The sequence below is a fragment of the Suncus etruscus genome, chromosome 4 (genome assembly GCF_024139225.1).
Source record: "Suncus etruscus isolate mSunEtr1 chromosome 4, mSunEtr1.pri.cur, whole genome shotgun sequence".
NCBI lineage: Eukaryota > Metazoa > Chordata > Mammalia > Eulipotyphla > Soricidae > Suncus > Suncus etruscus.
In genome coordinates, this window is record NC_064851.1 from 136,886,941 (window position 1) to 136,912,016 (window position 25,076).

Genomic DNA, 25,076 nt, shown 5'->3' on the forward strand with positions numbered 1-25,076 from the left:
GGTGTGTTTCAGGACCTTGCTCTCTAGATGAAAAAGCATCCTCCTTGACATCCCTGTTTTTTGTGGCTGTTCCCTCCCTCCATGTTTTTTTAAACCTGACTGCTGAATGTCCTGCTATTCTGGAAACTCTATAGTTCATAGCTCAGTCCTTTGTGGGCTGAACTGACTCCTTTCTGACTTTTTGTGGCATTTGCTATCTTTTGGTAATTAGAAAAAAAGAAGAAAAATGTGCTTCATCAGTTTGCTGATTTGCCAAATCAACTTCTGATTTGGTGACAAACTTATTTATGGATATGAACACTGAGAATAATATTGCTCTTTGACCCACTCTTAAAAGCATTAAAAGCAAAAGTTGTTTTCTCTCAGAAGCACTTTTTAAAAATCATATAGTTTCATATTTACATATCAGAAAATCTTGTGAGAACCATTTGTAGTTCTTAATAATTCAGAAAGCAAGTTAATATTTTGATAAGAAGGTATGATTATATTCTTGCACTTACCTGGGGACCTAAATTTTTCTTCCGATTGAAAGTTGGGGATCCTGAATGTTCTCTATTGCTATAACACTTTCATACATTTGGTGACTGGATTAACTTCCATTTTTGGAGATGCCACACCTGGTGGTGCTCGGGTTATTCCTGGCTCTGCCCTCAGAAATCACTCCTGGCTTAGGGACCACATGGGATGCTATGCCTATGCAAGGCAACCGCTGTGCTACAACTCCAGCCCCTGGATTAACTTTTTTGAGAAGGCATATCTGACAGTGCTGAGGGTCTGTTTTGAGTTCTCTGTTAAGGAATTACCCAGTACCATGTTTGGGAACCATATGTGGTGCCAACTATAGCACAGGCCAAGCTCCTTACCTCCTGTACTAAATCTCTGATACCTGGATTTACCATTACTATTATAAAGTTTATGCTTTAAAAATTAGAAATCATGATACATTCTAGGAATGACCTTTGCTTATAAATCTCTAATTACTTTTGGTAATTTGAAATTTGAACAGAATTTGATTAAAATTAACAAGGAGATGGATGGGATTCATGGGAAAGAAAGACATAATATTCTAGAAGTTTCTGATGTAATTCTTCTTAGTCTTATCATTTTCATATTTGAAATAAGGCTCGATGATGTTTCATGAAACTAGGTTTTGTGCTTTATTGTCTACAAGGGAGAAGAGTTTTATGATAAGACTTCCACGGCTACTTGAGCAGAAATGATGGGGGCAGTATATGTTTAACATTTTTTATTAGTCCATTGAAATGACTTATTTATGAATCACTTGAAAATGTTACCACAGTGGTAAAATTTCTTGCAAGATTCATTTCAGAGCACTCATAGTTTTTGATTTACCTGGTCTTGAAGTAGGTTCCCCCCACCTTTCCCTCTCAGTGCTGAGGATTGAACCCAATCCTCAGTAATGCTGCCCACCGGCATGAGCCCGCATTGTTAGCTGTTTTGAAGTGATTTGAATAGTTCATTCATCACTACTTGTTAATATGATTTCTATTAAGTTGTTTTTTTGGTCTGTAGTAACAGTAATATCCCTGTATTAATTGTATAGAGGCTAGGAATTCAGGTCTTGTACCTCTTTAGGAAACTTTTTGTTTTCTGTTTTGGTGCTACACTTGGCAGTGCTCAGGGATCATTCCTGCTAATGTTCGGGGGACCATGTGGAGTGCTGGAATCAAACCTATGGCAGGCTATAGCCCCGCCCACTGTACTGTCTCCAGCCTCAGGAGTCTTTAAATCTTGACTTTGCTTTGACTTCTCAAGCATTAACATAGCAGTAATCATTGTCTTTATTTTATTTTAACCTACTGAATTCTGTAACATTTATTCTACCCCATGTTTACACAGGAAATTGAGGCTTCCATGGTGTAATCACTTGCCAAAGGTCACACATTTATTAAAATGCAAAGTTGGGCACTTAAGGAGACTGGATTTTGTTAGACTCTGATTATTTTTCTTGTAGACTAGTGTTTTTGAGTAATAGTTTTGTTAAAAACTTTCGTTCTGTGGAAATTCTGGAAAATTGGAAATTCTGTTTCCCTCTCCAGTTCTAAAATCACTAATATTCTTGGGTAGTGTCTGGGTATGTGGTTAAGTCAAAGTTACTGAGGTCAAAAGGTAGGGCCAGGAGTATTTTTTTTTCTGGCTCCATTTGAATGTTAAGACAAATCATTGCCGGTATTAGTGACACTTGCTTTTCTGGTAGCAGCCATTCCTCTCACAAGTCAGAAACCATCTCATGTCTATAGGAGTATGAGTTAAGGTGGATCTCACATCTGTTAGGAGCCACACTGGAAGATAGTGGGTTGGCATTTAGGAGATTGGGTTTCAGTTAGGACAGAGTCAAGATCTGCATTAAAGGCAAGTCATTTATCATGGAAACCTTGTCTTCCTTCTGTGCAAATGGGAAGGTTGGACTAGATGATTTTTATTGCCCTTTCACTTGTCTTGGGGAGGGGGGTGGGTCACACCTGGCGGCACTCAGGGGTTACTTCTGACTCTGTGCTCACAGATCTCTCATGGCAGGCTTGCCCTCTCACTTTTTCATTGCACCTGCTTTTTTAGTTTGATCACTAAAAATAACTGCTGTAGGACCTTGCACTAAAAAAAAATGCTCTGTTGTATTCAGATTGTTTTAAGTGGTAGAGTGCTTGCTCCCTAAGTTTAGTCCTTGGAACTCCTGAGTACCACTAGGTATGGTGCCATGAAAAATTAAAAGATTTTAAAATCTTGCTATAAATGCTTTTATAAAGATATATACATATATACACACATTTATGTTCAGTGCATTTTTCTCTCAGAGGGGAGAAGTGAGTAGGGAATAGAACATTACAGAAATCACAGTACAAAGATAAAGGAGTGTATTAAATGTTTACCATAGTTATAAATTTAAGTTCTCTTGTGATTCATGGTTCTGAATTATGTCTTTTTCTTTTATATTTTTCATTCATATATATTTGTTTTGGGGCCACACCAGGCGGCGCTAAGGGGTTACTCCTGGCTCTGTGCTCAGAAATCACTCATAGCTGGCTTGAGGGACCATATGGGATGCCAGGATTTGAACCACCATCTGTCCTGGATCGGCTGCATGCAAAGGCAAATGCCCTACCACTGTGCTATCTCTCCAGCCCCGTTCTTTAACTTTTTTAATTAGTTATTTTTTTTCTTTAATGGAAAACATTACTTCTTTGCTTCTCATGATTACTGACCCCTTGATTTTTATTTTTGAGCAGATTTGGTTAGTCTGTTGGAATTTTTTTCTTTTTTAGATGAATATAAAGCTATGAGTATGCCAACTATTATTTCGCAATATTCTAGAAAAGTGAACATGTTTAAGGTTTTTAATTATTTGGTTGAATTAATTGAACAAAATTTTAAATGCAGTGCTTCCTTCCCATTTAAATTATGAACTCAAGTAATTTGGAAAACACTTATCTATGAATCAATTAATCGGTTGATTAATTAATCAATTAACGGTGAGCAGTAGATGGTTTAGTTTACTAGGTCTATGATTTTTGGTTGATAGAGAATTTACCAACTTATAAAGTGATAATTTAAAGGATGCCTTTATTTCTTTTATTATTTTTAAGGTTTTTTTTTAATAGCCTATCATAACAACATAGCCAAAGTAGTAAAATAACTAGGAAAAAGATAGTATTTATTTTTCACCAGCCTTCTATTAATGAGGAGACATCATTCAGGAGATTTTAACTGAATCATATATTACAAGTCACTTTAAAAACTAAAATCACACTTGATAGCAGGCTATCTAGTCATTGAACTCCATTGTATTTGGTATCCTATCATATATTGTACATATTTGAACTTATTTAGAAAGGCCAATAATTTTGAAGTCCATAATCTTTATTTGCATTTAATTTGTTGAAAAGGTATTTAGTACATACAAATAATTTTGAAAACAAATACACATTTCTATTTTATTTACTTGTCATTTACTTATTGAGGGAGATTTTTGTTTTGTACTTTGACCAGCTATTAATAAAGATTTTATTTTTATATTGTACATTTCACTAACTTTCCCTAGTTAATTGCATCTGATAAAGTACAACTAACTTGTGTGTTTAAGGATATAAGGGGTCTCAAACTCAATTTATCTGGGGGCCGCAGGAGACAAAGTCGGAGTGATCCTTGAGTGCAAAGTTAGTAGTAAGCCTTGAACATTGTGGGGTGTGATCCAAACAACTACAACAAAACAAAATAAAGATTCCTCTAGGGCAGGGTCACAAAATGTTGTACGGAGGGCCGCAAACGGCCCACCAGGCCACGAGTTTGAGACCCCTGATTATTTCATCATCTGTACTATTATTGTTTAGGTTGTACCATGGCACCGTGGTCTCTCTCTCTCTCTCTCTCTCTCTCTCTCTCTCTCTCTCTCTCTGTCTTTTTGCTTTATTTGTTTTTGATTTTTGGGTCACACCTGGTGATACTCAGGGGTTACTCATAGCTATGGGCTCAGAAATTGCTCCTGGCTTGGGGAACCATATGGGACGCTGGGAGATATAACCGAGTTCAGTCCGAGGCTAGCGCAGGCAAGCCTTACTGCTTGCACATTGTTCCAGCCCCAGGGTATCTCTTACATTTTTTTATCTTGGTAGTGTTCCCAAACTTACTTGGCTTACCACCCCTTTTCCAAAAAAAAAAACAAAAAAAAAACACCAAAATATTTAGTGCTCCATAGAAGTTCACTTTTTTGAGGGACACACCAAGCAGTGCTCAGACATTTCTTCTAGTAGCTATGCTTTCAGAAATCATACCTGGCAGACTTGGGGTACCATGTGGGATTCCGAGGATCAAACCTAGACCAGCCGTGTGTAGGGCAAACACCCTATCCACTGTGTTCTAGCCCCTCTAGAAGTTCACTTTTTGTTTTGTTTTGTTTTGAGTCACACCCGGCGTCGCTCGGGTACTCCTGGCTCTGTGCTCTCAGAAGTCTCTCCTGGCAGGCTCAGGGGACCATATAGGATGCCAGGATTCAAACCGGGGTCTGTCCTGTGTTGGCCGTGTGCAGGCAAACTCCTTACCACTGTGCTATCACTCCAGCCCCCTAGAAGTTCACTTTTAATGGAAAGTCCCCCCCACCCTCAGTTGAGTCCAAAGCTAGTACTGTCCTTCCTGATATGAGAGCTATTGTTTTCATTTATTCTGCTTGTTTAATTTTTCCCAAATTCAGTTTATTCGCCTTTATTTTTTTAAATATAAATTTAGAAACATTGAGGCTAGCGGTCTGTTCTTGTGTAAGACTTGAGTCTCTAAGCTGATGAGTTAGCAGGAATCGTTCTTCACATGCCTAATTTAGTGTTTCAGAGCACTTCATGAAATTTTGTTTCCTGTCTGCTTAAAATAGCACTAATTATATAATGCCTAAGTATGCAACAGTTTCCACCAAGAAATCTTGGTTGTGATTTTTCCATTTGTGAGTAGATACTGGAAATTCTAGATTTGCTGAGCCTTGCTTGTTTCTCACTAATTTTAGAATCCTTTGTAAAATCTAGGTTTTTGTGGTTTAAAAACTATATCACATTTAGAAATCTTAAGGTACATTTTAAAATGTTACACCTTTAAGAAATTTTGAGTTCGGGGCTGAAGAGATAATACTGGGGGTTAAGATGCTTGCCTTGGGGCTGGGGAGATAGCATGGAGGGAAGACATGCCTAGCATGCAGAAGGTTGGTGGTTTGAATCCCAGCATCCCATATGGTCTCCCAAGTCTGCTAGAAGAAATTTCTGAGCTTAGAGCCAGGAGTAACCCCTGAGCGCTGCCGGGTGTGATCCAAACCCCCCCCCCCCCCAGAAAAAAAGATGCTTGCCTCACATCTTAGGAGTCAACCAAACTAATGTCTTAACGAAAGCTTTTAGTTAAGATGTAAATAGTCAAATCTTGAATTTAATTTGTAGTTTATAAGTTCTATTTCATTTGAAGTGTGGGCATAACTTGTTATAGTCAGTTTGTCCTGTTATTAATGCCAGTAAATCATTTCTTTTAATTTTGGGACCCATCAGGCAGTACTTTGGATATACATCTGACTCTTCGTTTTATTTTGGAGACCATATCCCACAGTGCTCAGGAGTACTCAATAATTAGTGCTGGCCTGTTCAAGGAACCATGTGGGATGCTAGACATCAAACCCATGTTGGCCATATGCAAGACAAGTGTACTAACCACTGTACTGTTGATCTGACCCCATACTCCTGGCTCTTTTGGAGGTTTCCCCTTTTGGTGCTTGGAAAAAAGAGGTTTCAGGCATTGAGCCTGGACCTTCTGTGTGGAAGACTTGTGTTTCAGCTTGTTGACTGTTCTGGCTGCCAGCAAATCAGTTCTTAGCCACAGTAACTTCTCCTAATTTAATGTTTCTGAGTTTGTTTTCTATTTTGCTTTGTTTTGAAACAGTATTTCTGACTTTTTATGGGTAATTTGATAGGTGGCTGAATATTAAAAGTAGCTGAATATTGACTCTGAATTATACGAGAATTTATAAATGGTATCAAAATTTAAATGCTACTTCATGGATAATAGCGACTGAAGTAGAGAAATGGGTTTTTATTTTTCTCATTCAATTAAAAATGATGAGAAAGGTCATTTGGAATCCAGCAAGAAAGGGAGCCATTTATTACTGGTTCCTGACTCTAGGTACTAAAAAGAAAATGAGGTTTTTATTTGCTTCAACTGATGTACATTTCATGTTGTATACACGTTCCCTTTTGTATGACTGAAGTCTTTGGTTTTAGGAAAAATAATTAGTTGCAGTTCTCTTGATTTAGAGAACTGCTTTATAGAAGCTTAAACAAACCTTAGAAAACGGAACACTTGCCCTTCTACCAGCCATGTGCCTTCTAGGACTCTGGAGACAACTGTCTCTTTTGGAAAGAGCCCTGTTTATACAGTGACCTGTTAATACTTAACTCCAGCAGGAGGAATCTCATTCCATTCCTTCTTTAGCAAGGGAGTGCTTTAAGGAGTTTGGCATGAAGCTTAGTCATTTCAACTGACATTTTAATCATTGAATAGTGCCTTGTCTTCATACTGGAACATACTTTGCAGTACAAATGTTTGAGGTAGTTGTTATTCAGCTTATGGAAACCTGTAAGTTACTTTTAAATTTTAACGGTTGTTTTTACATTTCTGATTATTTTCTCTTGATATACTGTACAGTAGTTCCTTGTCCTTATTTTGTAGTATATATGCTCTTACTATTCTCTATATTACATATTATGCTCATTAAAATTATTTTTGTGTATGTGTTTTGTTGTTGTTTTGGGGGCCACACCTGGTGGCACTCAAGTTACTCTGGCTTTGTGCTCAGAAATTATTCCTGGTAGGCTCGGGGGATCATATGGGGTGCTGGGGATCATACGTAGGTCGGCCACTTGCAAGGTCAGCAGCACCTTACCCACTGTGCTATCGCTCTAGCTCCTAACATTATTTTTGGTTTCTTAAATTGTGGTCTCATACTTTGCATTGGTCGGGAGCTTTTTTTTTGTGTCAGAACACCACAGCCATCCTTCTCCCAATGTTTCAGGAGTAATTCTTCAAGATGTGGGTTTTAAAGTATTTTTATGTAATGGTAATTTATTTCCTAGAGACAACTAGAAATTGGTAGTAAGGGAAGAAAAAGAAGTACTCATCCCTGTTTCCTAGTCCCTTTAGTCTACATAGCATTTGCTCCCTATTCTTTCCTTACCAAATGGGAAATTATGTTCTAATTTATTTTTAGATTCCACATGATTGCATGGTAGATCATATCATTCAGGCAGGGGCTCATCACCTAAAGAAAGGATTTACTGACCTTTGTGTAAGAGATAATTTATACACTAAGAGGAAAATAGCTATGAGTGCCTCATTGCTAAAGGCCTGTCTTGTCCTCTGATAGATGTGCTTTCTTCCCTAGCCTCTTCCTTTTTATGTTGCGCCAGTGTATAAGTGACACTTTCTCCTCTCCCATTTGAACTCTACTTTTGTTTTCTTTAGAATCTAGTACAGTGCCTGGCAAAATAGTAAGCTCCATGTATTTGTTGAGTGAATTAAAGAAGTTGTAAATCAGTAACTCCAGGTTCCAGATTAATTTCTGACAAGATCCAGTCTACTGCAAACAGTCGTAAATCCTTTATGATGAAAAGAATATTACAGTTTTTAAAAGATGTCCTTTAAGTGCTGAGCACTAGATCAAAAAGCCATTCTTTACCAGAGAGGGGTGCCCCTTAAAACATTGGTTTTGATCTGACACAAAACTTGTACAACTTGCTTAAGGTATAGAAATCTGGATTTACCACCCACCACTTAGTCTTATGAAGTAAGCCACAATAACTGTATTCACAGTTAAATTATGAGCTTCTCATAGTGATATCCAATATTATTAGTATAGTGTGTTACACTGTTTGGCTTTATTTAGTATAAATTCTAAGATTATTAATAAATAGAATAACTTAATGAATATAGATAAAACAGTGTTGAGCCTTTTTAATATATTCTGTTTTTTTTTTAAATCTCAAATGAATTTAATGACCTGGTTTCCTTGAACTTTGTACAGGGATCTGTTGGGCTTCTGTTAAATTGAGTTTGTACTTTGTAATGCAGTTTATTATGAGCAAGTATTGTTAAACATTTTTAATGTATTGATTTTTTTTTCCTACTAATTGTTGGTCTCAGGAGGGCAAATCACCTGCTCAGACTTCCAAGGAAGAAGCAGCTGTTGAATCATAGCTCAACCACCACAAGGAATAGGGAAAATGAGGAAAGAATTCTGATGGCAGGGGCCAGAGAGATAGCATGGAGGTTGGGCATTTGCCTTGCATGCAGAAGGATGGTGGTTCGAATCCCGGCATCCTATTTGGTCCCCGAGCCTGCCAGGAGCAATTTCTGAGCATAGAGCTAAGAGTGGCCCCCTGAGCGCTGCTGGGTGTGACCCAAAAAACAAACAAACAAAAAAAAAAGAATTTTGATGGCTGTGAGTTTGGACTTGGGGACTACACAGATAATGTACAGCTCTTTTTTTGAGACTTTAGAGTTATTAAAATATGAAGGTTTAGATGAATAACAGGATGCTGTTTTCATAATGAGCAAGTTACTTTCTTAATGCCACTGACTTTTCAGCTCCTAATCTCTGCATCCACAGTAGAATATGAGGGAAGACCACTGAAGTACAGAATATGGGAGAATTAAGAAATATGGTGTATATAAAGTATTTGCTGAGTATATGGTGGGAAAGGTGATCATAGAATGAAAAAGCTTCTAAAATAGAAAACAAAGTGCTCAGAACTTTGCCATGCAGTGGTCCTCAAACTATGGCTTACGGGCCACACATTGTATTTGTATCTGTTTTGTTTCTTCATTGCAAAATAAGATATATGCAGTGTGCATAAGAATTCGTTCATAAGTTTCGTTTTTACTATAGTCAGACTCTCCAATGGTCTGAGGGACAGTGAACTGGTCCCCTGTTTAAAAAGTTTGAGGACCCCTAGCTGTATCCTTTGATTTTAATGTCTCCCAAATCAATCTTGCATGTTTTTATCTGGCTAAGAAATGTTGAAATAATACATTTGATACCTAAGGATGATCCTCTTTTTTTATGGGGGAGGGAGGTCACACCCAGCAGCGCTCAGGGGTACTCCTTGCTCTAAGCTCAGAAATTGCCCCTGGAAGGTTTGGGGGACCATTATGGGATGCTGGGAATTGAACCACGATTTCCTAGGTTGGCCAATGCAAGGCAAATGACCTACTGCTATGCTATCTCTGCAGCCCCAGGATGATCCTGTTTTAAGAGAGCTTATCCATGAAAGTCCTCATTAGCAATATTAAAGATTGTGATACGGAATTCCGAACTTGGAATCACTTCTCAACAAAGCGTGAAAACATGGCTTATTAGAACTGACCATGGAATTGACTCTTTGCAAAGCTGAAGAAATCCCTGGACTTGAAACATGCTGTTTAAAATCTGATTATGAACTTAATTAATATGTTTTAGTAACTTTGGAAGTCAGAGCCTTCTCAGCTAATTCCAAAGTTAACTGCAGCAGTTTTAATTGAAAGAGCTGATAGATATGCATTTCAATTAAAGCAAATTAAATAGGTGATCTAAATAATGAGAAAACAGATTGACAGTTGTTATATAAGAGCTTTTCTGTTAATTATTAACTTAGAATGTAATTTTGGGCAATATAGTTATAGAATATAGTTATAAAATTACTGATACAATGTAAGTAGTTTCTTAGATGAATACTTTCCAGTATCACAGTATCATTTGTATTACAATCTCAAATGAAATAAAAATATAGCAGAAATATAAAAGGAAAACAGGACAAGTTTGTCATAAAAAACCTTAAGGACAGAATACTTGGGCTTTATTAGGCTTTTTTTTTTTTTTTTTTTGGCCATATCCGGCAGTGCTCAGGGGTTACTCCTGGCTGTCTGCTCAGAAATAGCTCCTGGCAGGCACTGGGGATTCGAACCAACCACCTTTGGTCCTGGATCGGCTGCTTGCAAGGCAAATGCCGCTGTGCTATCTCTCCAGGCCCTTTGTTTGCATTTTCAATATAATTTAAAATTTATTGGGATGACAAAGTACAGATAAAATATTTTAGTTCAGGGGCTGGAGTAATAACACAACGGGTAGGGCTGTTGCCTTGCACGCAGTTGACCTAGGTTCCATCCCTGACATCCCATGTGGTTCCTTGAGCCTGGCAGGTATGATTTCTGAGTGGAGAGCTAGAAGTAATCCCTGACCACTGCTGGGTGTAGCCCCCACTCAAAAATAGCTATTTTAGTTCATTGCTTTGAGTGTTCAGTGTTCAGGCGATTCTTTACCAACTACAGAGGCAGTTCAATGCCAGGTCTAAAGGTGCATTGTAGGTAAGGCATGAAATGCTGAATTTATCCCAGTCACCTGGGGGCAATGCTTAGGGGTCCATGTGGTGCTGGAGATCAAACTGAGGTTAGCAGTCAACCTCATGTGAGGCATGCACATTATAACCCCTATACTGTTTCCATCATCTTGTTTATTCTTGACCTTTTCCGCCTGAACTTGGAATTACATTTGCTATATTGTGTTTGTATGATATTAAATTAAACAAGGACATACTTTGGGCACAATTTTATTTATCACTGACATGCTTATACATCATTAATGTATACAACTTTTATTGGTTTGTTTAAAGCTCTATAATATGTGTCCAGATATAAACCACCTCTCTCCTGATAACTATAGAATGAGCTTTCATTCTTTATGACACAGAATGGTAAATTGTTGCTCTACCAAATAGTCTTAGAAACTTCAGAGATTGGGAAAAATGAAAAAAAAAAATCCTTTATCTCCCACCTCTGTGCCTCCCGCACATGTTATTCCATTTTACCTTCTTTTCTAGCTTTAAGTTTTTCTCTGAAAATTGAATGCTTATTTGAGTAGCTTTTATACTTCACTTTGAAGAGCACAGGTGTGGCCCAAAAACCTAAAAAATTTTTTTCATCATGTTGTTAAAATATTTAATCAATTCTTATTCTATGTATGATACTGAAAAGAAGTAAGATAAAAGTATATTTAAAAAACTTTATGATTTAGGGCCAGACTTCAATTTAGAAAATTGGAGAAGCTAAAGAATTTTTTTTTTGTAGTTTATTTATGTATTAATTGATTGGTGTTTGGGCCATACTCAGTGATGCTCAAGTGTTACTGCTGGCTCTGTGCTCAAAAATCGCTTCCCGGCAAGCTCTGGACATCATATGGGATGCTGGGAATTGAACCTGATCTATCCTGGAAAATTCTCATAACCTTTATCTGCATTGAATATTTTCTGCTAACATATCATTTTATATTTTATAAAATTTGTGATATTATTATCTAGTAGTGACACATTTTTATTAATTCAAGGTCATAGTTTACTCAGATTACCTTATTTTTTGTTTAATGTGCTTGTCTGACCCAGTATTCCACAGTACATTGGGACAAGATCTTTCTTCAGGATTCTCTTGGCTGTGACTATTTCTTGTTCTTGATAATGTACACATCCTTATTTCCTCCCTTGCTTATTAAATTCCCACTACTTATTTACCAGTCTCTGAACCAAAAGGATAACCAGTTCCACCCTTCTCAAATTTTGCAAGGAGCTTATAGGTAATTTTTAATATTAAGTTTAAGGAAGAATGTCTTGTGGCCAATTAATAATTAATATGATGATTGTGGAACCTCAGGTTTTTCATAATTAGCAGGAACATTGAAGGACTGTTTATGAATTCATTGCAGAAATACGTATAGTTGATTTCTGTATGGAAGCTCTGTCTTGTTATTTTGAAGTGAGACTTGTGTCTTTATATTTTGGAAGCACGCACTTCTAAGTTATTCTGTTTCTCATGAGACTATGGAATTAGAAAAATATAAGTCAGTTCCTTGTTGTCCTCAGGGATAATAGTCATGGTTATAGTTCACAGTTCAGTTTTTCTTGTGATTGACTCAAAGCTTTCCTACATTGCTGCCTTAAAATTGGTTTTAGCAAAGTTTAAGAAAAATTAGTAGGCAAAGTGGCATGTTAGAAGAGAAGCTTCCACTTACATATTTATCTTGTCAGGCCATTAATGATAATAGGTATTTTTGAGTTGGTGTGGCCAAAGAATCTGAAATAGCGAGGTTTTCTTGAAAGCTTGGGCATTAGTTCTTAAAAGAGTGTCCAAGGCATATTAAAGAAAGTAGGAAAATTCTGACAGAAAGGTATTCTAGGGCTGTGGAAATTTAAATGAGATTATTTTGGCAGTGTGGTGCCTGCACAGAACGTTTTTGCCTTGAAACTGATTTTGTTGAAAGTGTCTTGCTTCAGTTGTGTACTTTAGAGGAACGCAGGCCTTTCATAGTTGAGGATAATATTCTAGTTAATAGCATCATTAGTTACCACTGGCAGTTAGTGGGATATTACTATGGGAAATCTTTATTTACTTTTGGATCTTTTTTGGAGCAAAGGCAACACCTATGGAAAAACAGGTTTTGGGATACACCAGCACATTTTTATTTAAATATTTAGACATTACTGTATCTTTCAAGAGAAAATATTTTCTGTGCTTTGTGTTTTTAACTATATTGGCCAGGACCTTTTAACACTTAACATTGCATTTTTCTCCCTTTCAGTTTATTAAAATCAGTTTCCATACTGACACCTGGTGGTGGATTTGAAATCCTGTGGAGTCTGTTTGGAACTTTTACTTAATGATTGCTCCAGTTTGCTAGCTTTTTGCAAATTTTTCAGCTTCTCAAGGAACAACTTTTTCTGGAAACATCATTCTAGTATTCTTGAGGTTGGATAGTTTTTGTTTTGTAATGTTTCATGACAACAGAAGAATTCTAGAACATGGTGGAATGATGCATGTATCAGGCTTGTCTAAGCTTATCCTCCATTCTGTCTATTCTCAAAGGACAGAATCTCCTAGCAGCTTCTCTACTTGGTCAGCCACATGCACACTGTAACCCAGCCACAGAAAAGATGCCCTTTCTGCCTTTTCCTTTGCAGTGACTCTTAGTCACTCAACTTTAGGATCCGTGACTGCATAGAATAACTTCTATAGCTGACCTGGACTGCCCGTATAGCAGCCCATTGCCTGCTTGCTCTTTTGCTTTTCTATAAAGTAAAAGAGAAAATATAAAGTAGGAACTGAGGTAGCAGAACAAGAAAAGGTAGTGAGAAAATGAGGGCCAACACGAAGCATTTTAGGTGAATGTCACACGCACATGATTGCTCTTGAAATTATGGGTATATATCAAAAAGAACAGCTTCCCCACTTGAGAGTCTGTTGGTTTCTGAGAGAATTGTTCCAGGAAAGTGACTATATAAAGCAGTGTGTAAAAACAAGTAGATACTGGAAATTGATTAGTAGTATTATCTCTGAGTATTTGAGTTAGAAGAGACAATTTAGTATGCTCTACTTTCCTTTGGTAATTGAAAATTCTCTTCATTTTATAGTTCCTGAAAAGGTGTATTAAATAATTTGGTTGCAGGGAGATAACCTAGCAGTTAAGATGCATGCCTTGCACACAGCCCACCTGGGTTAGATCCTCAGCATCCCACAAGGTCCCCTGAGTATTTCAGGGTGTGGCCCAGAAACCAAAATAAGAAAATAAATAAATTGCTTGTAAGGATGTGATCAATAAAATACATCAAGACAGGTAGCAGTCACTTTCTGATATTAAAAGGAGTCCATGAATTAATGAAAAACATGTAAGAGCATCTCGCTCAGGCAGACCTAGTATTTTAATCACTCACTAATCAATTTCAGCTTTCGTTTTTGTCCATGATTCAATAGAACCGCTCAGCTGCCTCACTTTGCACCTCTGTACTATTCAGAGATGGCCTGGGAGGACTTGAGAAGTCTGAGCAGGAAGTTATTCAAACTGGCTGCTCCTCAGTTCGCATGTTGATTGGGAGAGACTCGGATGTGGTTCCTAGCAAGAAACATCACTTAATTGTACCCAGCATATCAGACTAGAAGTTCAATTTTATGGGAAACAGAACCTATTTTTGTTTCTATTTTAAAAACCTCATATTTCTATTTGCTCATTTTTCTAACCTCTTCCTCTAAGACTGGAGAAGATTATCATATAAAAGCAGGAACATTTAATGCACTCCTGAATACTGGCAAATGGAAAAAGCAAAACATGAGTTAAATGTGAGGTTTGACTTATACATTTTTTACAGTTTTCACATTAACTTTTGCTTACTTCACATTTGTCATATCAACAGTAAGCCAACAGCTTTTTGGCAGCGAAGTCAAAGATTCATGGTGGTTGAACTCTACCTCTCATTTACTCTTGGGAATGTTCCTCGTCTTGCATAATCTTAAATTTTCCGAGATAATAAAATCACATATGTTGGCAGGTTAAATATAAAGGTTAAAGGTGACTGTGCTTTGTAAGGTATTTAGAATCATTGGTATAGTTAGGACTTAGAAATATTTTGGTAATTATCATGGGATTAATACCTGAAATTCACATTTAAAAATTATTGTAAAAGATAGTTGCATACATTGACGATTAGAACAAAAAAGAGGTGAATATGGTTCCCCTGTACCCCTGTCAAATGCATTATTTTACAAGTTAATGAAATAGCAGAACACATAGTATTAACAAGATGAAGATCCATTTATTTTGCAAATTTGCAATCAGTAGCAAGAAAATTCTGTCTGACTTTCTTTGCATCAGTTATTGAAATTAATGAAAAAAGAGAAAGGTTAGTTTTCCCTGTTCATGAGGACACTCCAGTGTCAGGCTCAAAGCAGATATGATCTTGTTCTTTTGTAAATCAATTGAATATAAAGAAATTAGATTAGATCAAGAACTAGGAAACTTAAAGGTTATTGACAGTTGTCATTATTGCAATGACCAGTTCATATTTATTTGCTTTGAATTTTGTTTAATATTTCTAGTATTATTAGTTCTTTGTGATTATTTATGACTATTAATTAAATAGTAGGCCCATATGATTTTTTTGCCTAGCAATGCATTTTATTTACTTTATGGTTATATAGCTCACATCCTACTTTTTAGAAAGATTGCTGTTTATAACTTAGAGATACCTTGTGGATAGTTAGATTTGAGTATATTAACATTCAGTATAACTGACTTTACCTTATTAACCTTTAGTATCTATATTTTTATATATCAATTTGCATATAATTACACTCAGAAAATATTTATTTAGCTAAGATAGTCTCATTTTGAACACAGTTTAATGTTTAATTTTTTTCATAATATTTTACACTTATAGAAAACCAGGAATTTTAGACCTTTAGGTTTTCCAAATTCCAAACGCAACCACAGTTTTCTCTCCTGCAATAAGCATTGATTCAGAATGATTAATCTATACGAAAAAGTGTAATGATACATTATGGGAAAGCCAAAGGACTGGGTTATATTGCTTAATAAAAAAGAGGGATTTGCCTGGGAAATGAGTATTTCCAGCATTAATCATCCTGAGAAGAGACTAATCTTAGGATTAGGTAAGTTTTAGCTGTTTTTGATGGTCGGTCCAAAAATGTTACAGATCTTCTAACTTTTATTTTTGTAATTATATAGCTCTCTTTTACTAGCTAAGTTAAAAATAATAATTATTAATTATTTGTTTGGTCCCAGTTGAGGTACTTTATGTACCATCACTAGTTAAATGATCTATTATTGTAACAATGTAATCGGTGTGTTCAATTGCAATAATAATTGGACTTTAAGCAATCTGTTGTTTTTACTTGTATTCAAGAAGGATGTGGCCGCTGCCTTTGAAGCTAATACCTTTGAAGGAGTGTTTGTATTTTTAGAAGACCAATTGTCCTGCCATTTGCTTAAGGTGATTAAAGAAACTGAAGGATTTCAGTATATGAGAGACCTGAGCAATTCCTTATTCTTTACTTTGAAAGATTATACTCTGTGTTTGTTTAATCATGACTTTAAAAGGTGTGTGTGGACCAAACTAAGATGTCTATGGGGGGTTTCGCTCACAGCCTCTTTGGCTAAAATATAGTAATGGCCAAATGACTAGGAGGCAGGAGAGCCAGGACATGGCCCTCACAGCTGAACTGTGGCTCTGACTTTGTCCTCTGTCCTCATTTATCTCCCTGTGAATGCCAACAGTTCTCAGTATCTTCGGTTTTTCATCCTTGGCAGCTTTGAATGATCACTATGGGTCTGGTTTGAGACTTAGATGATATTTGTAAAGTGTTTCACCTCCTTTCCAACATCTCATGATAGTAATAGCAAATACTTACATAATCACTATTACATGCCTAGATGCCAATATCACTATTATAACTACTACTTAATTAACTTTTTTTATTTGTTTATTAAATCAACCTAGGAGGGATATTGTGAGGAACATTCTATAGGAAAGAAAATGAAGGCACATTAGATACCTCACTTTAGATACAGTGCAAAATTTCACAAGATCTTTATAAACCATTATAAATTTAGAATGACGTGCAGTTTTATTCTCGTTGACAGTCCACTGATATTTTTTTCTGCTTTTTTCCTAGGTGTCATTGAAACTTCAGATCGGCTGGACCGTGAGTCAGCCTCCCATTATTGGCTAACAGTCTATGCAACCGACCAGGGTGTTGTGCCTCTTTCATCTTTTATCGAGATCTACATAGAAGTTGAGGATGTCAATGACAATGCACCGCAGACATCAGAGCCTGTCTATTATCCACAAGTCATGGAAAATTCTCCCAAGGATGTAGCTGTGGTCCAGATTGAAGCTTTTGATCCCGACTCTAGCTCTAATGATAAGCTTACATACAAAATTACAAGTGGCAATCCACAAGGTTTCTTTTCAATCCATCTCAAAACAGGTATGTGCTAGTATTTTTTTTTTTTTTTTTTTTTTTTTTTTGGTTTTTGGGCCACACCCGGCGGTGCTCAGGGGTTACTCCTGGCTGTCTGCTCAGAAATAGCTCCTGGCAGGCACGGGGGACCATATGGGACACCGGGATTCGAACCAACCACCTTTGGTCCTGGATCGGCTGTTTGTAAGGCAAATGCCGCTGTGCTATCTCTCCGGGCCCATGCTAGTATTATTTTATGAAATGTTCTTGCTTAGGCATTTCAGATACAGAGAAAATTGAGAATTTTCTCTTGAGGTAGAATGTCTGCCAAGGGGGTGCTCGCATTCTTTGGGGACCCTGTTGAGTAATTCCCAGGTAAGTGGGTCATTGTGAGAATTTGAAAAAGAACTGCAGCTAGGAATGCCATGTCATGAAAAAGATTATCTAGGTTAAATATGTGGTCTCTGGGTTATTTAGGTCTGCACTTGGTTATATACTTGAAAACATGTTTTACCATGGATTTAACTGGGTTGGCTCTACATTCTCTCAATGCTAGAATTTTCTAATGAAAACTTTGTTTTTGTTTTTAATGAATTGTTTTTCTTCTGAACTTTCATTTGATAACACTGTTAAGGGGACTTTAGTTATTTGTACAATTTCACTTTCAGAGTAAGAAAGCAAATACTGTTTCAGTAATAGCTCTTGCATTAATGTTATATCTCTAAATTACTGCAAACTCCACTGCTTGCTAAATGTTCCAATTTTCTTAACACTGCTTTTTATGGAAAATATCAGAAGCGTATTTTTACAATTCATGGTAGTTTTCTTATTATATTGCTTTCAAATTTTTTTATGAAGTAGTATTGATCTCTAGGCATTAGTGGTTGGGATTAAACAGTTTTCAGATTTGGAGCTCTCAGTTCATTCAGATTGGAGCTATCAGTTCATTCTTGAGCTGATAACTTGTATTTTCCCTTTGTTTTCCTGTCTCAGTGTTTGGCCTCTGCTTTCTAAACAGATAGTTTCTTGACTTGAAAAATCCTTTTCAACATTTTCATAAATTACTGCTTTATGTTTGTTTTACATCTGACAGTGCATCTATTCTTTTTTATTTCCTTTTAATGCTTGGTTCTCTTTTATATTAGTTCACTGAAAAAGAACCTCAAAGTAATTGTCATCTATGGAGTGAAAAGTTAACTCTCATTTATGCAGTAAGAGCTTCATGTGTGGACTGATTTGTTCTTTTACATGTAACCTTACTCCCTCCCTCCCCTCCCTACCCCCTCCCTCCCTCCCTCCCTCCCTTCCCCCTCCCTTCCTCCCTCCCTCCTTCCCTCCCTCCCTCCTTCCCTCCCTCCCTCCTTCCCTCCCTCTCCTTCCTTCCTTCCTTCCTTCCTTCCTTCCTTCCTTCCTTCCTTCCTTCCTTCCTTCCTTCCTTCCTTCCTTCCTTCCCTCCTTCCCTCCCTCCCTCCCTCCTTCCCTCCCTCCCTCCTTCCCTCCCTCCCTCCCTCCCTCCTTCCCTTCCCTCCCTCCCTCCCTTCCCTCCCTCCCTCCCTCCCTCCCTCCCTCCCTCCCTCCCTCCCTCCCTCCCTCCCTTCCTTCCTCCCTCCCTTCCCTCCCTTCCCTCCCTCCCTCCCTCCCTCCCTCCCTCCCTCCCTTCCTCCCTTCCTTCCTTCCTCCCTTCCTTCCTTCCTTCCTTCCTTCCTTCCTTCCTTCCTTCCTTCCTTCCTTCCTTCCTTCCTTCCTTCCTTCCTTCCTTCCTTCGACATGAGCTTCAGAGGGCAGTTTGTTTGTAGGAAAAATAGAGCTTTTGTTGTTTGTATCTGGGTTATACCTGTTTGTTCAAGGTTTACTCCTGGTTCTGCACTCACAGATTGCTCCTGGCAGATCTGGGGAACCATATTGGTGTTGGGTTCGAACCTGGTCATCTAGTTGTACAGTGAGTGCCTGTATAGCTGTACTGTTGGTTTGGCCCAGAAAATAAGGCTTTTAATCCAGTATTTGAATACAACAATGAATTGGGTGATTTTGATGAGATTCTCAATAGAATTTATTTCACAGAGGGAGATTTAGCACAGTTTACATACTTGGGTCATGTCATTACTTCTTTCAAGCTTTGCTTTATTCTAGAGGAGCTGGATCACTAGTTCCCAGGAGGTATTTATCAAGGACATACACATAAAGGTTCACAATACAGAGTCATCTTCAACTTACTACGGGTCTCTTTTGTATAACATCCTTATTTCATAATTTCCTTTATTTTTTTAATTATTTTTTTTGCTTGAGGGGAAAACTTAGGGGCACACCTGACAGTATTCAGGGTTCACCTCTGGTTCTGTGCTCAAAAGACAATATGCAGTGCTAGGGGTCAATCCAGGCTCAGTTGCATTCAAGAGAGGCAACTTAATCCCTGATTTGTCTTTCCAGCCTTATCATTTCTATTTTTGAACTTAAGAGGAAGCAATTCCCATGGTGGGAAGAAATTTGGTTTTAGTGTCTATGTGCCAAAACGTCTGCAGAAAAATACCTGATAAGAGATCATGGGGATATATAATATCTTGTCTTTTTAAATGTATTCTAAAATATTGGATTCCAAACATTGTCTCATATTCCATTGGTTTTGTTTGTTTGTTTTGGCTTTTTGGCCCAAGTCGAGTGATGCTCAGGGGTTATTCTTGGCTATGCGTTCAGAAATCACTCCTGGCAGGCTCGGGACTATATGGGATGCCGGGGATCAAACCAGGGTCCGTCCTAGATCAGCAGCATGCTAGGCAAATGCCCTACTGCTGTGCTATTGCTCCAGACCCTCCATTGTATTTTATATATCATCGTTACTGTTTAAAATTAACTTTGATTTATTCTGCATGCATAGAATTTATGTTTTAATGTAATGTTATTATAGTTTTTTGGCCAGATTGGTGGCTTATTACACTAATGGAGAATAGCAGAGGGAGGGTGGATGCATAGAAAACAAGTAATTGATTATTGAAATGATTGACTCTTGGGGCCCTAGATGTAGTTAAGTAGGGTACATTGGCATGCATGTTTGAAGCTCTGGTTTAATCCTTGGATCTACCCCCACCTTCCAAAGGATTGATGAAATCTTAGAAGAATTTAAGTACTTATAAGTAGAACAGAATCTGAGAGCTATTTTATTTGGAAGCATTGAGGGTTGGGTATAGGACCGAGAACCAAATAAAAGGGCTGAAATTATGACTGATTCAAGACATAAAGACATGCACTTCAGAAAGTAGTTATATACTATTTTATTACTTAAGCAGAAACTAAGTTCAGCCTCCTTTGTAAAATAAAATATAAGAATTAAGACTGGAACATTAGGAGGCACTGCCCCCCAAAAAGGTAACAGCACTTTGAAAATAGGGAGTAAGGGGGCAGTTGTGATCACAGACCTTAAGAAATAGAAACTTAGAGTTAAGCCTTGAGGTGATAATTTTAGAACACTGCTATACTGATTTTACAATTGTCTGGTGAATTAGCCTTGAAAATGTTTTATTTTTCATATGTGCTCTGTCTCTCCCACAGCCCTTTGCAAACACTTCTTCAAAAGAACAGTCAGTGTTCTTTTGGTTGTGAGTAGCAAATTCTATCAGCCTGGGCAGAATCTATGTATGAGAAGAAGTGGAGTGAAGAAAGACTTAGGTTTTAGTGTTCCAGGAATCCTGAAACCTTGACTCCTCTTGGAAAAAATGTCACTGATCTGGGGTGTCTGGTAGAGATTGGTACTTCCCATTGCCACATGTTAACACATCTTCCTATTCCACCTTCTCTTAGGAAGAGCAGGTTTGGAGACTTCCTTTACCTCTGGACAGTCACCCCCACCAGGAGCCAGGTGGCTGCCATACTTGCACCAAAGGCCAATCATGTGCATCCTGCTAGTAGGACCATGGAAAATTCATAAAGATTACAAAAAGTTGGGGTTTTTTTCCTTCTTCTTTTGAAGGCAGATGAAATAAGGAATAGCTATAGCTGGTACCCAGGAATATTTGTTGTGGCATGTTATATAAGCTGTATGGCTTACTACAAGGAACAATGAAAAATAACTGTATATGTGTAGGCATATGTACATATTTATAAAGCATGGGTGTTACTAGAGAACAGAGAGAGCCTTCAAGGTTTGTTTCTAATGATCCAATTTCTGAAATGAGTAGAAAATTTGGGTATGGTCCTCATATCCAAAGGTTATCTCATTTTTCTCAATGTTTAGAGCAGAATGACTTGATCAGTAAGTCAGTATTAGTGGGGGCCAGATTGTGAAAACTGATGAAACACAGGCTGGTAGAAGCAAGTTCCTGTAATTTACTGATGCGTAACACCACCTGGAGACCCTAAATCATGTTACTTAATAATTCATGGCTGAGTAAGAAAATCACTGGGCTGGAAATGAAGAGATCTGGGTAGTGGTGAGGCGTTTTCCTCTGGGATTTGGGAGAAACCTGGTTTTCCAGGTCCTTCCATTTGGTGATTAGTTAGAAGCATTTTGCATGCCTTTTAAGGCATGTGTATGCAGTGCACTGAGCTCTGAAACTGATTTGGGGAATGATGTTGTGGAGACTTCTTTTTGTATTTGTTAAGCCAGACAGAAAAGAAAGGTCTTAGTAGATTTTGTGCATCTTTGATGATTATATTTGTTGAAGTAAAAATGATTCTGCAGGGTCCATATTGGTAGATAAACATTTTAGATTCTGGTGATTATTTTCAAACCACCTTATAGAATGAAAATAAAAACCTACACTCCTTGTCTTTCATTTATGTATGTTAACTGTTCACAGAGCTGCTGCCCTTTTTCCATGTCCATTGAGAAGTTGTTCTTGCTTCAAAACCAGGGAACTGACTCAGCGCAGGCAGCCACCACATAGTTATGAAATGATAGACCAAATAGCAAGCTGATTTTTAAGTTGCTAATTTTTTATGGCACTTGTATTGCTCTATACATCTCCAAATAACCTTTAGCACAAAATAAAAAACAGACTCCACACCTCTGAATATAGAGAAACTTATAAGTCTGAGATGAAAAGGGGAATAGGAACAGACGAGGCTCTTTGGAGAAATGTTGGACAATTTTGGATGATATTAAAAGTAGAAGGACAGAAAAGAGGTAGTGGGTGTTTGCGACATTGGGTCACAGTTTACAGGCATTATGAGTGTTGGCAGCCTAAAAATAAAAAACAAGGCTACATGAGTATCTGGGAGAATGGCTGCAGTTGATGAGAATCCCTAAGTCAGAATAAGATGTGAAAAGCCATGCAATGCCTTCAGGATCCTGGCTGGAGTGATGTGAGCCCTGAGCACAAAGTCTGTGCATGGGTTTCCCCTTGTGCATTGATTTTAGTAAATGTGTCCAGAAGAGCCTATTGCAAAGGGTGAAACCCTGGGGGCAAGCTTCTCCCAGATGCCTGAGGATGGGGTGGGTTCATTCCTCTCTCCTCTCCCCTACCTTTTTTCTTTTCTTTTTTTTTTTTTTTTTTTTTGGTTTTTGGGTCACACTTGGCAGTTCTCCAGGATTACTCCTGGCTCTATGCTAAGAAATCGATCCCAGCAGGCTCCGGGACCATTTGGGATGCCGGGATTTGAACCACCATCCTTCTGCATGCAAGGCAAATGCCTTACCTGTGCTATCTCTCTGTCCCTTCCCCTCCCTTTTCATAAGGATTTGGGGAGAGACAAAGGAGAAAAGGCTGGTCCTAATCTCTGAGGGTGCTGAATGAGCAAAGGGCTACAGGTTGTAAAAGAAGGGCTAAGCTTGTGAAAGCTTGAAGAACCTCACTCAGTCCCCTCACTCCTTTTGTCCTAAGATAAAAATATAGAGAGTGTGGCAATTTGGTATCTGAATTTGGACCTATAAAGAAACAAGTGTGAAGGTTTTTCAATAAGATGTTGTCTTCTGCTTCGTTTTTGTGCTTGATTGTACTGCCAGGAACTCTGCTTACCTCAGATGGTTCTTATTCTTGATGTTTTATATATATATATTGGTTTTGGGGTCACACCTGGCAGTGCTCAGGGGTCACTTCTGGCTCCAGGCACAGAAATCGCTCCTGGCAGGCTCGGGGGACCATATGGGATGCCAGGATTCGAACCACCGACCTTCTGCACGCAAGGCAAGTGCCTTACCTCCATGCTATCTTATCTCTCCAGCCTCAATGTTGTTTATTTTCTAAGCAGTGTGGTGAACGGGCCATTTTCAAAATGTAAAAGCCAAAGGAACTCCATTTTCCTTTTTCTGGTGCATGCACTTTTGTTAAAACCAGACGTTTTATAGTTTGTTTGAATCTGTCTACTTTTCAGCTGGGGAGGAGGGTACATTGCTTCTTTGAACTTAAACTGAAAATGCTGTAAGTGGGAGAGAGATAAGTGCACAAAACGTTAAGAGTGTCTGAGTATTAACAGACCAGGCTCCTGTGCACAATGGAGCCCAGCTTCCCATGTGGCATGTCAAGGACAAGGAAAAGGGTGCCCTGAACAATAGGGACCACTGTGCACTTCACAGGTTCCATTATCTACCAGTAACATTAGGACACAGAAAATGCCTTCCAAAAGGCAGTGTCATCATCAGCTCCAACTTTTGAAGAGTGATACACAGTTTATAAACCTTAGATAAGTTAGAAATGCTACTTTTAGGAATGTGCATGCTTTAGGAAAATCTGTAGTTTGTTTATCTTAAGTTTTAGATACGAAGCAAGTTTTACTCTTTTAAAATCCTTTTAGAAACATGTTTTAAAAATTTGTAAAATCTAGAATTTAATAAGTTTTAACAGAACGTAAATGTAAACACGTATCCAGAATCAAAGAGCGAGCATGTCTTCTGCCAACAAGGATCCCAGCTCTCAGTTGAATCCCCACTCCCACCAACTGCTGTCTACCACTTAACCCAAGGAAATAGGTGTTCTGCATTTTGGGGGCTCACTATAATGGTTTTCATTTTCTAGAATTTTATAGAAAGGATTCATAGTCATATATACTTTTTTGTTTTGTTATAGCTTATACTTAACATATTCTTCTTGGGATTCACCACTTTTGTGGTAAGCAACAGCACATTTCTTGTTGGTATGATGCATTCTTTATGGTTTGTTTTGCTTTGGGGCCACATCTGCAGAACTCAGGGCTTACTCTGGCTCTCTGCTCAGGAATAACTCCTGGCAAGGTTTGGGGGACCATAGAACCTGGGTCAGCCTCATGCAAGGCAAGCACTATTCTGTTGCTCCGGCCTTTTTACATGCTTTATTTACAAGAACCTATACTGGCAAGAACACAAATGTTTATCCATCAATAAATAACTGGGTAGCAGACCTAGAAAAAGAATAGATTTAAAAAGGCCAGAACCTGTATAGCATAGCATGTAATTCTACTTTTTTAGGCAATCATAGCAAACTATGTTTTCTTTCATTGACTATTCTCTTCTGATCAGCTGACCTTTGTAGCTGAATTCTAATAAAATCTACATTTTAAAACACTTTGAGGCAACCAGTGTTTGCAGTCTCTGACACCTACACAAGCAAGCAAGAATACATATTGGTTTTCTCATCTTTGTAGACAGATGGTAGCATACTGTATACAGTGATAGAGTGATAAGGTTCTTGCATTTTCCACTAACAGAATTATATGCTGAGCTTTAAATAAAAGGACTTGACTATAGATAGATATTGGTGAACTTACTACATTACATATATTTACATATATTTGTATGTATACCTCTAAATTTCACTGCATTTGGTTTCACACACTGATTTATGCATTGCTTTCTGCACCTTTTC

The 25,076-nt window shown here is 37.8% G+C and overlaps 1 protein-coding gene across 1 annotated transcript in view; it reads left to right on the forward strand.

The window, feature by feature from the left end:
* Positions 1 to 25,076, forward strand: part of FAT1 (FAT atypical cadherin 1) — a 128,875-nt gene that overhangs the window by 44,576 nt on the left and 59,223 nt on the right. The window contains exon 3 of the mRNA XM_049772324.1: positions 17,020 to 17,334. Within this exon, the coding sequence (XP_049628281.1) occupies positions 17,020 to 17,334 (315 nt within the window). The remainder of the gene's footprint in view (positions 1 to 17,019; positions 17,335 to 25,076) is intronic.